This window comes from Rattus norvegicus, chromosome 7 (assembly GCF_021556685.1).
Source record: "Rattus norvegicus strain SHRSP/BbbUtx chromosome 7, alternate assembly SHRSP_T2T, whole genome shotgun sequence".
NCBI classification, from domain to species: Eukaryota; Metazoa; Chordata; class Mammalia; order Rodentia; family Muridae; genus Rattus; species Rattus norvegicus.
In genome coordinates, this window is record NC_141540.1 from 123047640 (window position 1) to 123069730 (window position 22091).

The 22091-nt window shown below is 48.7% G+C and overlaps 1 protein-coding gene across 3 annotated transcripts; it reads right to left on the reverse strand.

The window, feature by feature from the left end:
• Window positions 1–26: 26 nt before the first annotated feature.
• On the reverse strand, window positions 27–10297 carry Pmm1 (phosphomannomutase 1). Of its 3 annotated transcripts, XR_015623931.1 has the most exons (9): window positions 10152–10297; window positions 6805–6922; window positions 5081–5157; window positions 4888–4979; window positions 4133–4292; window positions 2915–3007; window positions 1622–1697; window positions 802–917; window positions 27–525 (listed from the first exon to the last, which is right to left on the reverse strand). XR_015623931.1 is itself a non-coding variant. In NM_001008323.1 (8 exon segments), coding segments are annotated over 8 exon segments (789 nt in total). In that variant the 5' UTR covers window positions 10239–10271; the 3' UTR covers window positions 27–402.
• Window positions 10298–22091: the final 11794 nt, after the last annotated feature.

The following is a 22091-nucleotide window of genomic DNA, read 5'->3' on the forward strand; positions in this document are numbered from 1 at the left end:
CTATCTTGAGACAATTAACACACACCTTGTCTTGTGAACTTTAATGTCTATGACGAAGTCCTTTGAGTAATGCCCCTTCCTTGCCAATGCACCCCTTATCAGTCTGTGGCTAGCAGGCTCCAGAGTATAAGTCCCATGCCACCCTGTGGTAAAACCTATTCTGTCCCCAAAACCAGCAGCGTCAGAGGCCAGGGCCATCAGGGTAGAGTGCAGGGATGCGTCTCGTCAGGAGCCACCTGGCTGGGGACGGTTCCCACAGACCTGGTCCTGTGTAGGTGACCTGCAGTGCCCCTCAGGATGCTAGGCGTTGGGCCAGTGGGAGGGGAACCGTGGCATCCCATGGTTCTGTCTTCAGGCCTGGTCAGAGCTCTTTGAAGGTCCAATGCTCAGCTGTGGGCACCGTCATGCCTCATGCGCTGTCTCTGGGAAGAAAAGCTCTCGGCATCGTTGTACAGTGTCCTGAGGGGAGACCACGCTGTGGCCGACTGTCCGGGGGTCCGCATAGATCTCAAAGTCATTCCCACCCTGCACTCAGAAGAACAGAGAAGACATGGTCTTAGGTGATGCCTACAAGGCAGGAAGTGCCCAGGACTGGGGCCCAAGAGCCACCCTTCCCATACGGGTTTCTATAGACGCCCCCTCCTTAGAACTGCCAGGAGTCTAGGCTCATCAGACCTGTCCTGTATGGCAGGTTGTAAGGGTCTAGCCTTGTCTGAGCCCCAATCTTCTGAACTGTTGCCATGTGTCCTGGCCTGGGCCTCAGGTATTGGGTTGAGGGGAACTGGGCAGGGCCACACTCACAGGACTGGTCTCATTTCCAAAGAAGTGGATGATGTCGAAGCTGTCTTCATCCAGACTGTCCAGGCAGTAGCGCTTATCCCAGCCCTCAGGGAAGACATCGAAGCTTATCATACCTCCTGTGGAAGGTGGGGGTTATGACAAGGCCATGAGAGGGACAGACAAGACTTGCAGCAGGAAGGCTCTCAGGGCTAACCTGGGGAAACCACTGTTCTTGAGACAGGGTTTCCTGTATCCAGTTTGTCTTTGGACTTCCAATGTAGCCAAGGATAGCCCTGAAATCCTGTTTTTCCTCCCCCTACCTGTCCACTCTTGAGTACTGGAACTACAGACACGTGGTACCACACACATCTCTAAGGCACTCTGTTCATTATACAACCCCAAGAGCCACCAAGGGCTGACCTGGGCCCTGTACTGTCTCACGCAGGTGGGAAACAGACAAAAGCAAGCCAAGGTAGACATGGCCAGGGAGACCCACGATGACAGATAGCGGGGGACACAAGCCACAGTGGGACGAAACAGGGCTGTGAGCAGCAGGTGACACACTGTAGGCTCTAAGTGACCACAGCATCTGTCCTTCTCTGGGGAACAAGTGAAGATGGCACCTGGGTACCAGACGCCCCAGGAGCCTCAGGGGAGCAGCTGGTCACAAAAGCGAGGTGAGTCGGCTGCAGAGACCTGCAGAGCTTCAACTTCCTAGGCAAGTGGACAGGACTCAGGAAGGGTGGGGACAATTCAACATCAGGGGGTCATCGAACAAGGCAGATAATACTGCCACAGATAAACAAGTGTTCCCGCTTACGCACTGCAGGGAAGGCATTACCTCGGGAGAACCTTAGCCCCTTGCCAGCAAACTCTGTCTTCAAGGCTGCCACGAACTTCTCCCGGATCTTCTCTTTCTGGAGAGGGAAGGGCACTGGATCAGAGGGCCTTCTGTACACCAGGCCTATAACCCCCTCAGCTCCCTGGTCTTCTGGGTGAACATGGACCCAACTTTACAGATGGGGAAGGAAACGGAAGGTCACCTTGCCTTAGCAGCAGTGCTGAGGCTTAGATCCAGAAACCAATGACCCCTGTCAGTGGGTTTTGGAGGCAAAAGAAGGTGGGAGAGCATGGGAGTCAGGTCAGGCAGGACCCATGCTGAGATAAACCTACAGGCTAACTGGGTTCTTGGCCTGGTGGTGATATTGCTTAACACTGTGGCTCTAGGCAAGTTACCTGATCTCTCTGAGCTCATTGCCCAAACTAAATGATCAGAGAAGTAATTGGTGGCCACTGCCTGCTTCTCCTTCAAGGAAAAACCAGAGCTGAGAGATGTGAGCTCACTGCTGGCCTTGATTTTGCCTTCCTAGGAGGTGGGTGTACCTCAGGGATAGCACTGTGGGTGCCCGCACTCAGAGGAAATACAGGTTAGAGCCCAGGGTTGGGAGGGGCTGCCCTTCCCCCCTTTAACAGGTAGACTGGTGATTGTGCCAAGCCCAGCCCTAACATGTCCAGCATGATGTCCCTGAGCTGAAACAAGACAGGGTCCTCATCTAAGGAGGCGTCCCACCTGTCCCAGGCGTCTGAAGGAAATTTAAGCACACACATGCTACCTGGGCTGTACAGGGTCACAGTTCATAGGAACTCATGCATCTCAATCCCAGAAGGGCGAGAAAGAACCAGAGACAAGGAAGGGACTGGGGCCGTGGCAAGGGTTGGGGATACCAGCCATATCCCAGCCTCCCTATCTCTGCTCTGGGCTGGCCTCCATCTCAGGAAAACTGCATTTCCAACCCCACTGGGTGAATAGGACGTAGAGCTGGGATTGGGAACCTGGGGGACATGGGAAGGGGCCAGCTGACTGGGAGGTTGCCAATGAGCAGTCTTAAGTACAACAGGGAAACTCCCACATCCCTGCGTCTACCGCCTCTGTGCACTGTGCAAGTGGCATTGTCATGACTGGTCGTGACCAGTCCACTCTCAGGGAAACACCACAGGGCAGGCAGCCAGCTAAATCAAGCTACATTTTGCAATGTCACTTCTCTGAGCCTTGGCTTCCGCATCAATAGGGCGAGAATACATCTGCACGTTCATTCAAAAGCATTCCGTGGCAGGGAGGCACAGTGGGACACACCTATAGAAGCAGCAACCGGGAAGCCGCAAGTTTGAGGCCGGCAAGGTGACACAGTGACTCTGAGGCCAGTCTGGGCTGCACACCAAGAAGACACTGTTTCAAAAAGAAAAGGCTTCTTGGGGTGGGCAGCGTGGGTCAGTAAGAGGGCACTTGCTTAGCATACATTAGGCCCTGGGATCTATCCTTAGTTCCACGGGTCTCTGCAGAGGACACAGAAGGGGTGTGGGGCTGAGTGTGGTGGGACACTCAGTGGTTCCCACTGACAGTTGACACAGCAGCCAGGGCAGAGAATCGGACAAGCCTGGTCTAGGGTAGTGTGCTGCTGGCAGAGAGCCCAGGGCTGAAGTGGGAGGCTACCATCTGTAGAATGAGCAGAAGCCACACTGGGAAGTAAGGAAGAGTAGTCAGCTGAGTCAGAGTGAGAACAAGGATGGACACAGGGAATCGTGAAAGGGTGAAGGTCAGGAAGGTGAGGTAAATGCATGGCAATGGTCAGGGAGGGGCTGGGTAAGCTGGATAGGTGGATAAGGCGGCAGCCACTTGTAACTCCAGCATTCAAAAAGCTGAGGGAGGGGTTGGGGATTTGGCTCAGTGGTAGAGCGCTTGCCTAGCAACCGCAAGGCCCTGGGTTCAGTCCCCAGCTCTGAAAAAAAGGAAAAAAAAAGAAAAAAAGAAAAAAGAAAAAAAAAGAAAAAAAAAAAGCTGAGGGAAAGCTGAGTTCAAGGTCAACCTGTGTGGGTACCAACATGATGAAACAAAAGCCAGCATTTAAGAGAACTCGGTGTTTAGGGAGCGACTGAAAGCGTGACCTTCGTAGACAGAAGACTGGAGAGAGAGCGGAGATCAGAGAAATGCCTCACTCGTGGCTGTTAAGAGGGGGCTGAGACACTGCCGAGCCAGCGCTGGGGATCCACAGGAGGACTGTGTTTAAAAGGTTCTCAAAGGCATGCTGGAAGCAGAGGGGACAGACAGCAAAGGAAGGGACTTGGGCAACCTGGAGAAGAAAAGGCGTCCCGTGTAGACGTGCAGATGGGAGCCTACAGTTGTGGATCTGGTGTGAGTAGCAATGTGTAACAGTAATGTGGCCATAGCTTGGGTTACCAGGAGCTGGTGGCACTGATCACCAGGAAAGCAGATCAGCAGTGACAGAGACTGATGACACACAGTAGGTGTCCAAGTTCGAACTGAAAACTCCTCCTCAAAACCCACTTTACTGACGTGAGAGCAAAGCTCAGAGCGGCCAAGTGACAGGGGCTACAGCGGCTCAGCGAACGGCACCTTGTCCAGCTCCGAGAACTCGATCCTCTCCTCCAGGGTGCAGCTGCGGCCAATGGGCGAGATGTTCAGCATGCCATTCCGGAACTCAATGAAGGTTCCACTAGGGGTGACGGAGAAACGGGGTGAGAGAGCAAGAAGCCACAGAGAACAGCTCTGACTTCAAAACCTGTCTTCTATAGAGCCTCAGTCTCCCGAGACCTCACGGTATAAGAATCCACCTGTCTGCTGGGCAGTGCTGCCACACTCCTTTAATCCCAGCACTCCGGGGCTGGAGAGATGGCTCAGAGGTTAAGAGCACTGTCTGCTCTTCCAGAGGTCCTGAGTTCAAATCCCAGCAACCACATGGGGGCTCACAACCATTTGTAAAGAGATCTGATGCCCCTTCTGGTATCTGAAGACAGCGACAGTGTACTTAATATATCTGGAGGCAGAGGCAAGTAAATCTCTAAGTTCAAGGCCAGTCTGATCTACAGGGTAAGTTCCAGGACAGAAAGATACACAAAGAGACCCCATCTTCAATCCACTCATCCACAAGTCAGGGTCCTGGTGTAGGGATATGGCTCAGAGGTAGAACACTTGCCTAGTATGGGTAAGGACCTAACTTCCAACTCTCGTTGCAAAACATAAAAAAAATAAATAAAAAATAAAAACTCCCACTTCTCTTCCCTTGCTGCCTCAGGTCAGGGTGGCCTCACCGCTTCTTGGGCAGTCTGAGTAGGGCCATGTAGCTGAGGCAGAAATTGATCAAGTCCTGTAGGAGTTCCTCTCCCAGGTGGTTCTGGATCGTCTGTCGTAAAGAACACAAGGCTCGACCTGTGGCACACATAAGATGGCAGGACCCCAACATGGAAAAGTGGGGCGTCCCAGCCAATGCCTGGGGACACTGACCTGCTTGGAGAGTAGCCGTCCGTGCTTATACTGCACTGTCCCGTTCTCAGCAAACACATAGTCAAACTTCTCAATGACTTGGGGCCCATGGAGAAGCCAGGAGAAAAAGAAAGCGTATGAGACAAGGGCCCACTGTCACCTCAGAGCAAGCTCGGCCACCTGCGCCCATCTGTTCCGCCCTAAACCGGCTTTTCTGGCATCCTTCCCTTGTTCACCTTTGTTTGCTCCCACATTAGCCAGTCACTCCTTTAGACCATTCTTAGGTAGGACCTTCTGCTTAAGATACCCCAGCCCGGGGCTGGAGAGATGGCTCAGAGGTTAAGAGCACCCGGACTGCTCTTCCAGAGGTCCTGAGTTCGATTCCCAGCAACCACATGGTGGCTCACAACCATCTGTAAAGAGATCCGATGCCCTCTTCTGGTGTGTCTGAAGACAGCTACAGTGTTACTTACATATAATAAATGAATAAATCTTAAAAAAAAAAAAAAAAAAGATACCCCAGCCCTGGGGTCCCCACTACTCAGGAATGCCCAGAAGAGGGCGTCATTTCCACCCTGCTCCCACAGCCCTCTGGCATGGAAACTCTCTCTCCAGCTCTAGGTGCTGCAAGAGTCAGTTGGGAGTCAGAGAGGCTCAGGGAGCACAGTTAGGATGCCCTGCAGGATGTCTGGGTGGCAGGTGATCTCCCTGGGGCTACGGCCTGTGGTAGAAAGGGAGTGTGGACAGAGGGAAACAGTTAGTTAGGACTTGCAGAGACTAAATAAGGAGAGGAGGAAAGGGAAAACTAAAGGAAGCTTCTAGATTGAGGGGCCCTTCCTGACCCTGAGATGGAACCCAGGGTTTCCAGATTTCTTCAATGTTCAACTTTCACCACTAAAATAAGATAAGCATTGGATGTAATGTCAAGACTCAAGAGGCTGCAGCAGGAGGATGACGTGTGTGTGTGTGTGTGTGTGTGTGTGTGTGTGTGTGTGTGTGTGTGCGTGCGCGCGTGTGGCAATAGTATAATGCACCGTGAAATTCTGTCTCAAAACCAAAAGCTGAGTGTGGTGAAATCATGCCTGGACTCAGAAGGCAGAGGCAGGAGACGCACTGTCCATTCGAAGTCAACATAGTCCACATACTGAGTTCCAGGCCAACCAAAGGTCCAGAGGGGACTCTGTCTCCAAACACTGATAAGCAGGGCTGGTGAGATGGCTCAGTGGGTAAAGGTGCTTTGCCGCCAAGAACGAAAACATGAGTTTGATTCCTGGGACCCATGTGGGGGAAGGAGAGGACTGACTCTGGCAAGCTTTCCTCTGACCTCCACATATAGGCACAAGCACGCAGATAATCATGTCTCCCCTAAAGCAAGAACAGAGAATGGCAATGGCCATTCTCAACAAGTCACAGACACTGTTAGTCACGCTGTCAGTAAAGACAAAGAAAATAGATAAATAAAACAAACAAACAAATAAACAGAAGCCACGTCTCAGCTGGGAGAAATTAAAACTCGCACTGTCTAATGGCGGGATGCTGCCCACTCTGTTTCTAGCTGTTTCTCCAGAACCTAGCACAGTGCCTAGCTACTATCACATCAGTAAATGTTCCGGATGGAGCGCTCTGGCTGTTCCCTCGTCACCTCGTCTGCCCCACAGAAGCAGGAGTGGTAGCCAAGCATCTCCCAGCTCCACCTCCCTCCACCCCACTCCAACCCAACTGGAAAAGATGTTGCCCGTGCCTACCTTCATCCCCATCACCCAGCTGCTCAGCGATCTTGGAGTAGTCAGATCCACCCACCACGCCGATCTGCACCCTGCTTCGTAGCTTCTGCAGGAAGGCTGATACCTCAGGATCAATTTTCTGTGGTGAGGCAGGAAGGACAGAAGGACTTTGGTTATCACATAGTCGGGGGACCTCTACTCCACTTACTGTTCAGAATCAGCCAGCCCTCCTACCCAAATCTGAGCACCCCTAGTTAAAAAGCCAAAAATACAAAACCCACAACCATCTGAGCACTACTGTAATGCCCAAGGTGGAAAATTCCGCAGGTGGCCTCAAGTGATATGTTGCAAAAAGCCAGAAATACGTTAAAAATATAGCACAGAATTGGGCTGGACCTGTGGCTAAAAGTACATGTGGTCTTGGGCTTGAAACAGAAGGCATCAAACAAAACAAAAAACACACATCAGGTTCAATGAGCGGGCTTGGTGAGTGGAGGAAACTGCCTTGAAGTTTATCACCCTGAGTGCAATCCCGGAGAAGGTCCTCTGACCTCCCCACTCTCAATAAGGCTTTTGCATGTGCTCATAGACACATGCACACAAGATAAGTAAAACATAAAACGAACAAAATTCTACAATAAACTGTCTTCAATGTAGAACACGATAGTCGGACGTGAAGGCATATGCTACGAATCCCAACACTCTAAATGGTGGGGGCAGGAAGGACAGGAAAAAGAATCCAAGGTCATCTCTGGCCACGGGCCACATAGTGACTTTTAAAGAAGGCTTATTGAAACCAGTCTTAAGGGCTAGAGAGATGGCTCAGTGGTTAAGAGCACCGACTTCCAGAGGTCTTGAGTTCAAATCCCAGCAACCACACGGTGGCTCACAACCATCTGTAGTGAGATCTGATGCCCTCTTCTGGTGTATCTTAAACAAAACAAAACAAAACAGTCTTAAAAATACCACAGCTGCTGAGTTGGCACTTATCTTTAATCTGAGCACTTGGGAGGGCTAGCCTGGTTTACAGAACAAGTTCCAGGACAGGTAGAGAAATCACACGAAGGAGCACACATAGTGGGAACACAGAAAGAAAGTCAGGCATGGTGGCCCATACCTTTAATGCGAGCACATGGGAGACAGACAGGAGGATCTCAGGGAGTTCAAGGCCATGTAAGGTTCTAGGCAAGCCACCCACTGGGCTACACAGTGAGAGGCCTTATGTAAAAGAAACAAAAGAGTAGGGGGCATGGGAGACCATGCCCGTAATGCTAGGACTTGGGAGTACGAACACAGCTTAGTTTAATGCGATATACATATGGAGGTCTGCATCAAAACCTCTTAGGCTGTTTTGTCACTTATATTCAAAACACAAACATTTTTTGTGTTTCCACGTGGCTTCTACTGCCGTGGTAACTCACTATGTGTATGCCCAGTATCTGAAAAATATCCGAACCCACAAACGTCTCCGGTAGCAATCCTTTCAAGTAAAAGACTCTTCACTTGCACAAGGCGGAGACCTCAGAAGTTCCACCTGCTTAGCTCTGGCTCGTGTATCCATCCCAGCAAGAAGAGGCCTTAAGCAAAGGGCTCTGCTTTTCTTTGCTTCCCCCTTTCTAACATGTCTGCCACACCAGGAGCCACTCCAAAGGGATCACAGGTACCATTTAATGAAATAATGAGTCCAAAGTGTCAAAAGATTCTCCACCAAGGAAATTGGAACAAGTGAGTCAGAATCCAAACTCTGATATATTTAGATATCGAAAACCCTAGCCAGAGACATCAGTAGAGGGGAAACGGGTTCTCTCAAGGGCTAGCCACAAAAACATAAGGTGCTGCAACTGTTTGAAAAGCATTTGGCAACATCTGCTGAGACGTGTAATGTCCATACCCTGTGGACTAGCTTTTCCACCTCCCTGCTCCTTGGGGTATGGTTTATAACAGCAAAAAACTGACTGAGAGCAACTCCCGTGTTTATCAGCCAATGACACATACTTCCTTGGAAATATTACCAGGCCAGGGCACAGATAAAGCGAGCTCTTAAAACATGCTGTGTATGGTCTAAGGCAAGTCGTAGGAAGCCATGAGCAGGATAAGGCCAAGTCAGTAACAAAGCCTCACAAAATAACATCTAATGTGTCTGGTGGGCAGCGCAATCCAGATAAAGGCATCATCAAAGGGAGCCACACTACATAGACAAGACCTCTCGAGTAGGGGCTGGGCCTGGGATACTTGTGAGGTCATAATAGTCTTCAGCTTTTAAAGTTTTCATTCTTTACAAAAAATAATGTGCTTGTGAACGCATGTATAATTAAAAATTAGCTTTGAAAAGCATCAAGCCCCAAGGGCTTAGTAGTAGACAAATTGACAGGCAGTTTTGGTTCAGACCTTGCCAAATCAGTGCAGTCCAGGAGTCAGGCATGCCTGGGCAGGACCACCCTCTCTCCAATCCTGCATCTTCCTGATCCATCTCTCCTGACTGGAAAGAAAGGTGCCTGATTCCTTCTGGAGAGGGGAAGGCCTATCAGGAAGTTAAGACTTAGGTTCACCCATGCTTCTGCTCTGGTCAGGTCATCCTGGTGGTCCCCACAAGGGAAAAGGATGGGCGAGGACGACCCAGGATGAGTCCAAGGGAGAAAAACTGAGAATGAGCAAAGAACCATAAAGTGCAGATGGGAGAATACACTCCCACTTTTACTGTGCCTCAGTGATTCTATGGTAAACACACTAGCCCTGGGGCCTTTCACTTCCACAGGGGTGGAGCCAAAAGGACACCAACAAACAAAACCCAAAACTCAGTCAGATAAGCAGGCCTCTCTCCCTCCAACCCGAGGTGGAAGGTAAGAATCCTTAAGAGGCTTAAGGAGCTAAACCCAGTTTTAGGCCTGTAGACGTCAGAGTGCAAAGACTCAGAGATTTTTCTTGCCCTCAGCAGAGGGCGACTGTAGGCTTGGAAGCGCACGGAACTCTGCCTGGAACACCGCGTTCTCACGCTAGCTTAAGGACTGACCAGCTGTGCATCCTAGGGCTAAAATGGGGCAACCCAGAGCCCAGCCTGGGCCTGTGCAAGCTTGGGGCCGGGGATACCCGCTCTCCCTCACTCCCACATACGTTCCTCCGGGAGGCTGGGTCCAGGCTCTGCGCTCTCGGCAGGAACGTGGATGCCAACCCGCGCGGGGAGCCCTGGGGCCTGGAAGGCCGAAGGCCTGGGTCCTATCTCCTCCGTGACAGGAGCCGGTACCACTGCATTCTACGTTTCCGACCGGGTCGCGCGGGTGTCTACGATGACATGGCGGTGACGGCTTCACGCTGGGTCACCTATGCCCGCGTGACCCTGGGCGGGAGCTTCCGATCCTCGCGGCCCTTACCTGGCGAGCTGGCGTGAGGGTCCCGTCCACGTCAAACAGGCAGAGGATGCGCTCTTTCCTGCGGGCGCCCTCGACAGCGGCTGCCATGGCTGTAGCTCCGCGCACGAAGCGCTATCGCCGCAGCCACCGCCAGGGTCGCGTGCCACAGAGGCCGGGCGGGGCCCGGGCGGGACCAGCTGCGCGGCACAGGGAGGAGCAGTGGCTATCGGCCCTCCCATGAGGGGCGGGGCCTGAGCCACCGAAAGTAAACTACTGGCACTTAGGGTGGAGGGGCGTGGTCATGGGCGGGGTCAGAGCCCTGGTACCCGACCGATATAGGAACCGGCGGGAAAAAGGGGTTGAACCGGAAGAGAGTGTCGGGCTAGCGGGTGGCGGGTGATCGCAGGGCGCGCCCTACAGTGGGGTGGGGGGGGCGAGGGCGGGACTCAGATCCCGACTGCTCCTGGTTCCCAAGGTTAGTAGGACGAAGGTATTTCCCTGTCATCTTGAGCCTGAAGAAGTCTCCCGGAGAGCCCGGCGCGCTGGCTCACCTGTGATCCTGCCCTTCTGAGGCAGAGGCTGTAAGGAGGATATAGCACTGGCCAACAAAATGAGTTTCGGCCAACCAAGGCTACATACCGTTTTGTTTTGTTTTGTTTTGTTTTGTTTTGTTTTGTTTTGTTTTGTTTTGTTTTGTTTTCCTTTCCCTTTGTAGAATTTCCCTTTGTAGCTGTGACTGTCCTGGATAACACTGTTTTGGTTTTTTTTTTTTTTTTTTTTTGGTTCTTTTTTTCGGAGCTGGGGACCGAACCCAGGGCCTTGCGCTTCCTAGGTAAGCGCTCTACCACTGAGCTAAATCCCCAGCCCCAACACTATTTTTAAAACCAAACCAAACAACAAAAGGGGGAGCGGGAAGGAAAGTGAGAAAAAAAGGAAGAAAAGTTAAGAGAAAAATATCCCTGGATATCCTTCACCCACCATGGGAAATGTTTGTTGCTTTAAAAAAAAAAAACAAAAAACAAAAAACAAAGGTAGCCTGTCAGGAGCCAATATTCCATAAACCTCCAAATTTGTAAACTTTCACGCGAGTCTTTTTTGTTGTGTTATTGTGTGTGCCAGTGTTTGTGCCTGAGTGTTTGTATGTGTACTAAGTGCATGCAGGACCCCACCTAAGTCAGGCTGGAAGTGTCTGATCCTCTGGGCCTGGAGTTAACCACAGTGTGAGCCTCCTTGTAGGTGCTGAGTGCCAAGAATGCTAAGTGCTTCTAATTGACCTAGCCAGTTCTCCAGCTCTTAGGTAAGTTGTCTTCATGTCGTTCTCCCTCCCCCCAACACCCCCCAACACCCCCCAACGCGCCCCCCCCTCCCCCCCCCCCCCCCCCCCCCCGCCCGGCTGGGGACTGAACCTAGGGCCTTGCACTTGCTAGGCAAGTGCTCTACCACTGAGCTAAATCCCCAATCCCTTAGGTAAGTCTTTTAATCTCCTGACCTGGTAAAGCTTTTGTGTACACAATTTCTAACCCCTCCTGTCCTGTTTCCCCCCACCCCCCGCACCACACACAGACAGACAGACAGACAGACAGACAGACAGACACACACACACACACACACACACACACACACACACACACACACACTCATTCCCAGAACTTGATATACTGAGGCTGGGACCCCTTCCCCTTTTCTTTCATTTCCTTTGAACAGGGTTTTGGAAGACTGAGGTTTGACCCCAGCCAGTGGGGAAAAGACAGAATTACCTTCTGCTGTTAGAGAAAAAAAAAAAAAATCAGGTGAACTTCCTATTCTAGAGTACTTGTTAGGCATGTTTGAATACTGCACACCCTCTTTTTGCAAAAAGAAATTTATTCTGGCATACCCTTTTTGGGAAAGGAAATTTCTCTCTCTGTGCTCCTTTATCCACATAGTGCAGATGTAACCTTTGTACAGGCTTTACTGATGGCTTTCCTTCATTCCTCCCCTGATGTTCTGTTTACTGGTAAAACCCATCTCACCATTCGCCTCCCTCAAGAACATCCCCCCCACCACCACCAGTGGGTGTGGAGATACAGGCCTTTAATTCCAGCACCCTGAAGGCAGAGACAGCTAGATCTCTGTGGGTTCAAGCCCAACCTAGTCTAGAAAGGGAGTTCTGGGACAACCAGGACAGTTTGACAGAGAAACCCTATCTTGGAAAACCAGAAGAATAAAACAAAACAACAAAGCAAGAAACATCCCAAAAGCTCTGGGGTATGGCTTGTGGGTGGGTAGCTACCTAACCCGGGGTCGGGGGATCGGCTTCAGTTTGAAGCACAAAAGGCTTTGAAACAGTGGGGAGAAAAACCCCTTCCCAGATCATGTTTACACAAACCATTTCATCAGCTTTGGCATTAGTTCAGGCTTCATTCCCATACCACTGTCCTGTGACCTGGGCCAAGTATTGTCACGTCTAGAGCTGTGTCTCCATCTAGTAAAAGTAAAGAAAATCATCCTTCCTGTATGACTCCTCTGCACGTGAGAATAAACACTGTAAAAGAATTCACATCTTCTCTGACACACAGCACGCCTGACAGTAGTGAGGAGACAGAGACAACGCCACGCACTGCCCCTGCTGCGCGTGTCACTCTGAGACAGTCCTCTGGTGTCAGGGACCTCTACTCCGGATATCCTGGGATTCAGGCTTTCTCTGAGGAGAATTCCAGGTCTAGCCAGCTTCTCAAGTGGAGTTGTACCTGTCTGCGTGTAGGTGTGTACACCCGAGGGCAGGTGCCCAGGAGGCCAGAAGGTTTCAGATTCCCAGTTCTGGAGTTACAGGCACTTGTAAGCCGCCTACTGTGTGTGCTGAGAGCTGAACTCAGGTCCCCTATGTTGGCATTCTGTCTAAGCTGGACCGCCACAGCTACCTGGGAACAGCCAGGTATGCTCCGCCCCACAGTTGCCTAGCAACAGCCAGCTGTGCCTGACTGTAAAGGGGGCTGCTTGCCCCCTCCTCTCCCTCTTTTTGCTCTTTGTTCTTCTCTGCTCTTTACCTCTGTCCCTTCTCCCATCCCCCTCTTTTCCTCCCACATGCCCGTGGCCAGCCTTTCCTCTCTTCTACTCTTCTCCCAGTAAATTTCTACACGTGGAACCATGTTGTCTTGGGGTGTTCTGTCCGGGCTTGGGGCGAGATTTAAACCCTAACACCCTACGGGAGCAATGAGTATTCCTAACCACTAAGCCATCCCTCCAGTTCCCACGGCTGGAGATTTTATTACAGAGGTTTATGTTCTTCCAGATTTTTCTTATTTATTTATTAACATGTGTGAGTGTCTACGTGCCGGTGTGTGTGCTACGGCCCGTGTGTGGATGTCAGAGGATGTTCTTTCACCGTGTGGGTCCTGAGGACCAAACTCAGGTCAGGGTCAAGGTGTGTTGCTAAGACATCATTCCAGAAACAGATCCAGGGCAAGGTTTATTGGGGGAGCAAGGAGAGCAGAAAGGCATCTTAGAGTGGGGACATAAGAGAGGGAGAGAAAGATAGAAAGACAGAGAAGGAACAAGAGAGTGAGGGGGGTGGGGAAGGTCGGGCACTGTGATGTCCAGAGGTACCTTTTTTTTTTTTTTTTTTCCTTTTTTTTCGGAGCTGGGGACCGAACCCAGGGCCTTGTGCTTGCTAGGCAAGCGCTCTACCACTGAGCTAAATCCCCAACCCCCAGAGGTACCTTTTACATACACACATACGCATACACACATACACTATTTTTTAGAATGCTGTCTATGTCGAGTATTTGTCTCAGTAGTGGGAGGTATGACTAACATATTGTATAAGAACAAATACCAAATCATTAGATGCTCTGACACTGGAGAGGGCTCTGAGCGCAAAGAGAAGGGGGCGTAGAGGAGACCGCAAGAACCTTAGACTCATCTATGAAAAGGCACAGGGAAGGAAAGAGGAAGAAGAGCTCTCAGACTCCAGCAAGGCTCCAAGAAGACTGTGCCCAGGGGTTGGGGATTTAGCTCAGTGGTAGAGCGCTTGCCTAGGAAGCGCAAGGCCCTGGGTTCGGTCCCCTGGCCGTGGGCAGAGGCTCAATGACATAAGCTGTTGCTCCTACTCACTGAGAGGCAGACTGGCTGATCACCTAATTTATAACACCTCTACCTGCAGAGATCTCTCGACAGACCTTCTACATCCTTTTGTTATTCTTAATTACATTTTTACTTACTCGTATGTTTGTGTGTGGGTACGCGCGTGAAGCACCTTGTGTGGAGGTTAGAGGGCAACTTATAAGAGCCGCTTCTCTCCCTCCACCGTGGAGAGACTAGGAACTGAACTCAGGTCAAGAGGTTTGGTACACACACCTTTACCTGTTGATCCATCTCAGAGGATAAGGCACAGAAAATGTTTTTGACGTAGGCTTGAGCATGAGGGCTAAGAAAAAGAAAAGAGGGGCTGGAGCCATGCAATGGTCAAGAGAGCACTGGATGCTCTTCTAGGGGATTGGATACCCTTGTCTGCTCCACAGGATCCTCCAAGCATGAGCTGGGGGTACATAACCTCACACAAACACACAAACACACATGCATACACACAAACACACAAAGGAAAAAAAGAGAGGAAGCCAGGTGTGCCATGGTGGTGCACACCTGCACATCTTTAATCTTGGGAGGCAGAGGCAGGCAGATCTCTGGTCTAGAGTGAGTTCCAGGAGAGCCAGGGCTACACAGAGAAACTAGGTCTCGAAAAACCAACCAACCAACCTAACAAGCAACGACACCACTCCCATGTGTTTGTTCAGATTGTTGTGTCTCTTTCCTTGCTTTTTTTTTTTTAAAGATTAATTTATTTATTATATAAAATTTGTAGCTGTCTTCAGACACACCAGAAGAGGGCATCTGACCTCATTACAGATGGTTGTGAGCCACCATGTGGTTGCTGGGAATTGAACTCAGGACCTCTGGAAGATCAGTCAGTGCTCTTAACCACTGAGCCATCTCTCCAGCCTTTTCTTTCTTTATCATGTAATCTAGCACCAATTAAGAGAATATCAGTGGTTATCATATTTAAGTTTGAGATACTAAAGAATGTCCCTTGAGGGACATTTGCTATGAGTTTTAATATATGCAGTTGTGTGAGGGATGGGTATTATTAGGTCCAAAGGAAACTACAATTTCTCAAACTCCAATAGAACCGTGACTCGATATCAGTGGTTTACTTTCTGTTTTTGTTACAACTCTCTTTAGCTCTTTTCTCTCTCAAAACCATGTCTATAATCCCAGGGGAGGTTCGAGAGCTCAGAGCCATCTTAAGCCACACAGTGAGTTCAGGACATCCAGGCAAGCAGAGCGATAAGCACCTCTTAGCAGGCGAGGTGGCACGCGCCTGATTGCAGGGGGAAGATGAAGAAAGAGGACTCCCTGGAAGCCAGTGTGGGGAGCTTTCTGGGGTGGTTCTAGAAATGACACTGGGTGAGGACAGGGGAGTAGGCTCAGATAAGAATATTCACATTAGGGGCTGGGGATTTAGCTCAGTGGTAGAGCGCTTACCTAGGAAGCGCAAGGCCCTGGGTTCGGTCCCCAGCTCCGAAAAAAAAAGAACCAAAAAAAAAAAAAAAAAAAAGAATATTCACATTAGGGCTAATACAAAGCTCAAGGTAAACACAGCCTAGGAATGCGTGGCTTTCCTTTCCTCTTGGTCCCCCTGATAAGCCCCTAGCAAAGTGACCGCTGGCTTTGCTCATTGTCTTGTTTGATTACTTTGTCTTTGATCTAAGAACTGACTCTATTCTCTGCAAGTATCTAGAATGGTACAAAAGCTGAGTGGGAGAAAATAAACCAGCTTCAGCCCCAGCACTGCTGGAGTCATGTGGCAATGCTAATTCTTTATTCTTCACTCCCTCCTTGAGCCCCTGTTGACTGAGCTGGCTTGGTCAGGCTAAGGCAGTGAAGGCGGTGGGACCTGGGAGAAAGGAGCTGATGAATAAGGCAGAGTAAAGTCTCATGCAATAGCCGACTTTACTCACAGCATCAACTTACACTCTGACAGGTAAGAGTCACACTAGGAGGAATCGCATGAGGCAAAGAGGTTTTTCCACAGAAGCCTATGAGTTACAACAGAGAAAGTGAACTCACTCCTGCCGGCTACACCTGGGAGGAGCACGGTCCAAGAACGAGTCCCTCCGTGTTTTGAAGAAACTAAGGTCAGGTGGTGGTTGTTACACAAGGAAACTCTGTCTCCAGTGGGGTTGGGTGAACAGGACTAAATGAGAGGGGAACAACAGGGGAACAAAACCTGAGGTCATAAGAGCTCTTGGCTGGGTTTTCTTGGTGTTTTCTCACAAGCTTTCAGAATTCTCACATGTACTCTATTCTTTTTTTTTTTTTTTTAAGATTTAAGATTTATTTATTTATTGTATCCAAGTACACTGTAGCTGTCTTTAGACACACCAGAAAAGGGCATCAGATCCCATTACAGATGGTTGTGAGCCACCATGTGGTTGCTGGGATTTGAACTCAAGACCTCTGGAAGAGCAGTCAGTGCTCTAACCACTGAGCCATCTCTCCAGCCCCATGCACTCTATTCTTGGACTGTGTTCTGACAGACACAGTATTGAATTTGTATCCCAGGACAGCCAGGGATACAAAGTAAGAGTGTGTCTCAAAAAAGAAAAGAAAAAAGAAAAAAAAGAAAGAAAGAAAGAAAGAAAGAAAGAAAGGAGAAAAAAAGAAAAAGAAAAGAAAAAAAAAGAACACAAAACAAACAAATAATAAAAACAAAACTAAACAACAACAAAGACAAACCCAAACCACCAAAAAACTAAAACCAAACCAAAGCACAACTTCCTGCTTGGCTCAGTGAAACCTTAGCTCTGTTTTATGGAATGAAATGTTGTCCATTTCTATCTAGGATCAAACAAAAGGCCAGCCAATGACACTCACCTTTGATTCCAGCAGGCAGAGGGAGGTGGACCTCTGTGAGTTCAAGGACAGCCTGGTCTACAAGTTCCAAGATACCCAGGACTAGAGAGACCCTGCCCCAGAACAAAACCCAAAACAAATTTGAATGCCAAATTTTTGCTGGAGTTGTTGACACATTATCCATTTAACCCTGAGCTCTGGAAGCAAAGGCAGGAGGATTGCTCAAAGTCTGAGACAAGCATGGCCAGCAACGTCAGGTCAGCGAAGAGCTACTCAACTGTCAGTCCTGTCCTCTGAGGAACATTCTGTGTGACACAGAAGCTCATGCCCACCACATCAGACCTGTGATTGGCACGGTCAGACTGCTGTCTTTTCTTCTGGGCAGTCCGAGTGCCCCAAGAAGATCTGTAATTCAGTCTCTATTTTTTCATTTAAATTATAGATAAAACTTCACCTGATAGGTAAATGAAAGAAGAACCAGGAATAGCTGATTATTACACTGGCCCCTTCCTACAGGCAGTCCACCATGTTGGATGATTGACTGAATATTTTCAGCCATTCTAGTGACAGCTTTGGGACATGTTAATAGACTCACCTTGCTGAAGGAAAGGAGGGGGATGTGTCTAGCACATAGCTTAGTGCCAGCAACAAGCCTACTGAGCTAAGGCTGAAGTAAACTCAATAACATGAGGGAGGGACCCACACCACATACAAAACATAGGAGAGCATTGGAAGTTCAATAACCAGGATAAGACATATTTAATTCAATGAAGTCAGTGGCTTATTTTGGATTTTTGAAACACCGTCTCAAGTAACCCAGGCTCTTTCCACCTAGCTGAGGATGGTGAGAACTCTTGATCTGCCTGCCTCTCCCAAGAGACAGGGTTACAGAACAGACCTGTGCCACCATACCCATCAAGACAGAGCAATATTCTAATATAATATAATAAAATAGGGGTATTAAATTACTGTCCATTGGTGATGCACTCAAAGAGTTTTACTTCTTAAAAAAAATAAGATTCAAGGATGTGAAATTTACATAATACAATTCTTGCTTTAAATAAATTCCTTAATCAGTGAAAAATTTGAATCCAATGACCAGACATGGTATAGCCTGTGGTTCCAAGTTCAGCTTCCTCCTGGCATTCAGGCACCTGTGCACACCAGGCTGGAAAGGTTGTAGCAAAGTCCAGAATGGGTGGGGTCGGCAGGATCCCAGTGGGACTGGGCATGTGGGAAGGGGAGGCCTTCTCCAGGGATTTTAGCCTTACAGCTCTTTTTGACAGAATTCAGCAGAACAGTTCTCTTAGGTGATGTTCAGTGAAAGATCTTGCCTGCACACACTTTGTCCGGGGGTGAATGAGGAACAGGCGAACCTTGGAGAGTGGGAAGGGGTATTCAGGGTGCAGGTTAATCACTGGCTGGAGTTTAATTACTGGGAATGCCTCGTTTGCATGGAGAGGCATTCCAGGAATCCCAGGTGCTTGCTGAGCAGGGCCTTACCTGGAGAGAGGAAGTTGAACCTGTAATTTGGCTAAAATCTAGTGACATTTCTCAGGTAGAAGGTGTGGGGATTGGGCTCCCCAGAACTGGCAAAGAAGAGGGAGCCATACTCAGAAAAGGGAGTCCTCAATTTTGTGCCAAGCTCAGGAAAGCTGTCTGGACATGGCAGACTACAACCTTAGTAGTGAGGTCCAACCATAGCCAGCAGCTAAAATCCTCACATTCACCAGGAGAAGACACAGGGATTCAAAAATACCAAGGCCAATCTGGTCTCCACAGTGAGTTTCAGGCCAGCCTGAACTACAGTAGTAAGGCTCTGCCTAGACACAATAAAAACGAATTAATACAAAACTGGGCATGGACTAAGGGTGAGAAGCAGACAGTGCCAGCAGGCACACGGTCTGCAGACTATCCCGGTCTCTCCCAAGAGATGGTGACAGTGTATGACATCCCGCACCTGTCTGTGCACTTACCTCACAAGGGCTCACTTACCCGATGCAGGAAAATCCAGCCCCAGTCGGCCCATCCCCCACTGTGGCCTGCACCCAGTCAACACCACTGCGTCTCTTTCATACGTTCTGTACAACACCCCAAGGAAAGATAGAGAACTGAGGATTACCAGGGAATATAGTGGTGTTAACACCCAGGACTACTCTTGAATGATTAGAAATTGTGCTGGCAGTGGTCCCATGACAGCTAGGAGGAAACCACTTTCCTGAGCCTCTTTGAGACCAGAGAACAATGGTTACCTGTCCCTGACCCCCTGACCCATGTCCTCCATCCTGTAAGGATTTTCCTTTTAAAACAAAATGGAGCTACTCTTAGAGTAAGACCCTTGTTTGTGGCCTAACCCAAGGCTCCAACAGACTATCCTTGGGTTAGACATGGGCCAGAGCATGTTGTGGGGTATCTAACAGAGAAAACTGCTCAGACATGGGTTTGAGCCAATAGAAAGTCTTATCTTAGCCAGCCAATAACCACACTGGATGTTTGGGATCCCAGTGTATCCTTGAGCCTTTCTCAGGGTCAGTTTTTTGTTTTTTTTTTGTTTTTTTTTTATCCAATTGGTAAGATATAATTGCCCACCTAAACATTCAGGGTCAGCTTTTAAGCACACCAAATCACCAAATATTTCAAGTTTATAATTTATAAAAAGAACCAACAAACTATCTACAGAAAATAATAAACACACACACACACAAAGAAGTAAGGAAGATGGGAAAGCTTTTGAACTGACAACTCAAGAGCTCGTTCTTTGACAAACAAACAAACAAACAAACAAACAAACAAGAAAAAACAAACGTTCAATTCTAGGGTTAACCAGAGGGCTCACTGGGCAAAGACTCTCCCTGCCAGGCCTGATAACCTGCATTTGATCCCTAGATCCCATAAGAGGAAGGAGAGATTTGACTCTGCCAGTTGTCCTCTGACTACTGATCATGCAACAATTCATGTTTGTGCATGAACAAGCACTGTAAGATTCAAACATAATGACTGTGTCCACCTTAAGGAAAACACCAGGTGGCTGGGACTTTCCATTATCAGAACCAAAGAGTTTCCAAAGAATTTAGAATAACACCCTGTTCAAAGAATTTAGAATAACACTCTGCTCCAGGAAATAAACTAACCTCGAAGAGGGCAGGGCCCTTTTCAGTCCCCTATCCGCATGCCAAAGATATCTCTCCACTGAGGAATGTAAGGGTCAAGTGTGTCATCAAGGACTAACTCATGCTGCTGCCAAAGGCTGTCTTCCACAAATGTATAAAAAGTGTGTGTTTTCACTACTCAGGGTTGCCTTTGTCCTGATTATAGGGCAACCCCAGTGCACTGGATCATTAAGCTTCTTGCTTGATTGCATTGGTCTCCATCTCTGTGTTTTTGTGAGTGGGACCTCCTGGATGTAGGGCTCATCAGGTCCTACATCACCAACAGTGCAATAAATGAGTGAAAAAAACTTGAAATGAAGCCCATCAAGTCCAAACAGGAAAGAAACAAAACAAAAGATCCCCCAAAACTCAGAACCAGAAATGATAGCACATATTTGGAATTGAAAGATCCCCGAAGAGAGACCCTTTCTAAAGTCGCGGGAAATTGCGGACCCCAGACACAGAGAGACCATTTTGGATGTAATAAGCAAAGGCGAGGTTTACTACGGAGATCTATTACGGGGATCTCCGGGTCGACATGAATCCTGCGCAGGAGACAGAGGTGTCGACCCCGAAGCTCAAAAGTCAGGGGTTTATATAGGGAAGGCTAGGGGGTTTGGCACGGTTACACAAAATTGGCTAATTTCTGGTGCGGCTATAAGTGATTGGCTCATTTAAACATGGCAGTGAGATTACAGCACAGCAAGAGAGTACGTATTGACTGGAGCATACAGGATTTTAGAAGCTAGGGGGGTATCAGGGTTTGAAGGACATCTGGTTAAGGTGTGACTCTGAGTAAGCTGGGGGAGGTGCCTTTCTGCCAGATGGTTTGGGTCAGTCGTGATAACTCGGGCTGGTTCCTGCATTCCTTTTCTTTATCTTTATGGTCTGTTAGTCCTAGCGGCAGGGCAGGGCTGCCTGGACTTGCTTTTCACAGTGTTTAGTCCTGAGTCTGTGAATTTTGAAACTTACTCTTTTTTTTTTTAAAAAAAGAATTAATTTATTTGGGGTTGGGGATTTAGCTCAGTGGTAGAGCGCTTGCCTAGCAAGCGCAAGGCCCTGGGTTCGGTCCCCAGCTCCGAAAAAAAAAAAAGAAAAAAAAAAGAATTAATTTATTTTTACTTATTTATTTATATGAGTGCTCTATTTGCATGTATGCGTGCATGACAGAAGAAGGCATCAGATCCCATTACAGATGGTTGTGAGCCACCATGTGGTTGCTGAGAATTGAACTCAGGACCTCTGGAAGAGCAGTCAGTGCTCTTAACCGCTGAGCCATCTCTCCAGCCCCGAAACTTACTCTTTTAACTTCATATTTTTTTTTCTTTTTTTTCCGGAGCTGGGGACCGAACCCAGGGCCTTGCGCTTCCTAGGCAAGCGCTCTACCACTGAGCTAAATCCCCAACCCCTTTACTTCATATTTTTAAACCTTAAATCTGTATAATTTTCCTTTCAGAATCACTTAAGAGACATGGCTCTCTCTACTCATGACTTCTAGGTCTCCACAAAATGCTCAATTCGACACTAAAATTAAAAGTCACCAAAAGTATTTCCACAACAAGCAAAAGTTGTAAGTGGGAGGCTACTGTGTCTAAGGAAGTTCTGAGGTATCTTTCACAATTTATACTGTAGACATCAAGTCCACATCCACCCACCCCGTACCCTCCTCTCCTGCCTCAGCTTCTCCTTGGCTCATCATGTCCAACCAGGCAAAGGATTAATGTCTGGACTTTCTATGAAACTCAAAATGCCTAGGAACAAAAACTAAGCAATTCATCTTTGAGATGGCTAAACAATTTGAATAAACATCCCCCAAAAGAAGACACGTAATATAGAGAGCCTTTTGGGGCTACTTCTAGATAGACACTTGGTTGGAATCTGACATTATTAGGACAAAAGAAATAAGCCCAGGGCAGTAATC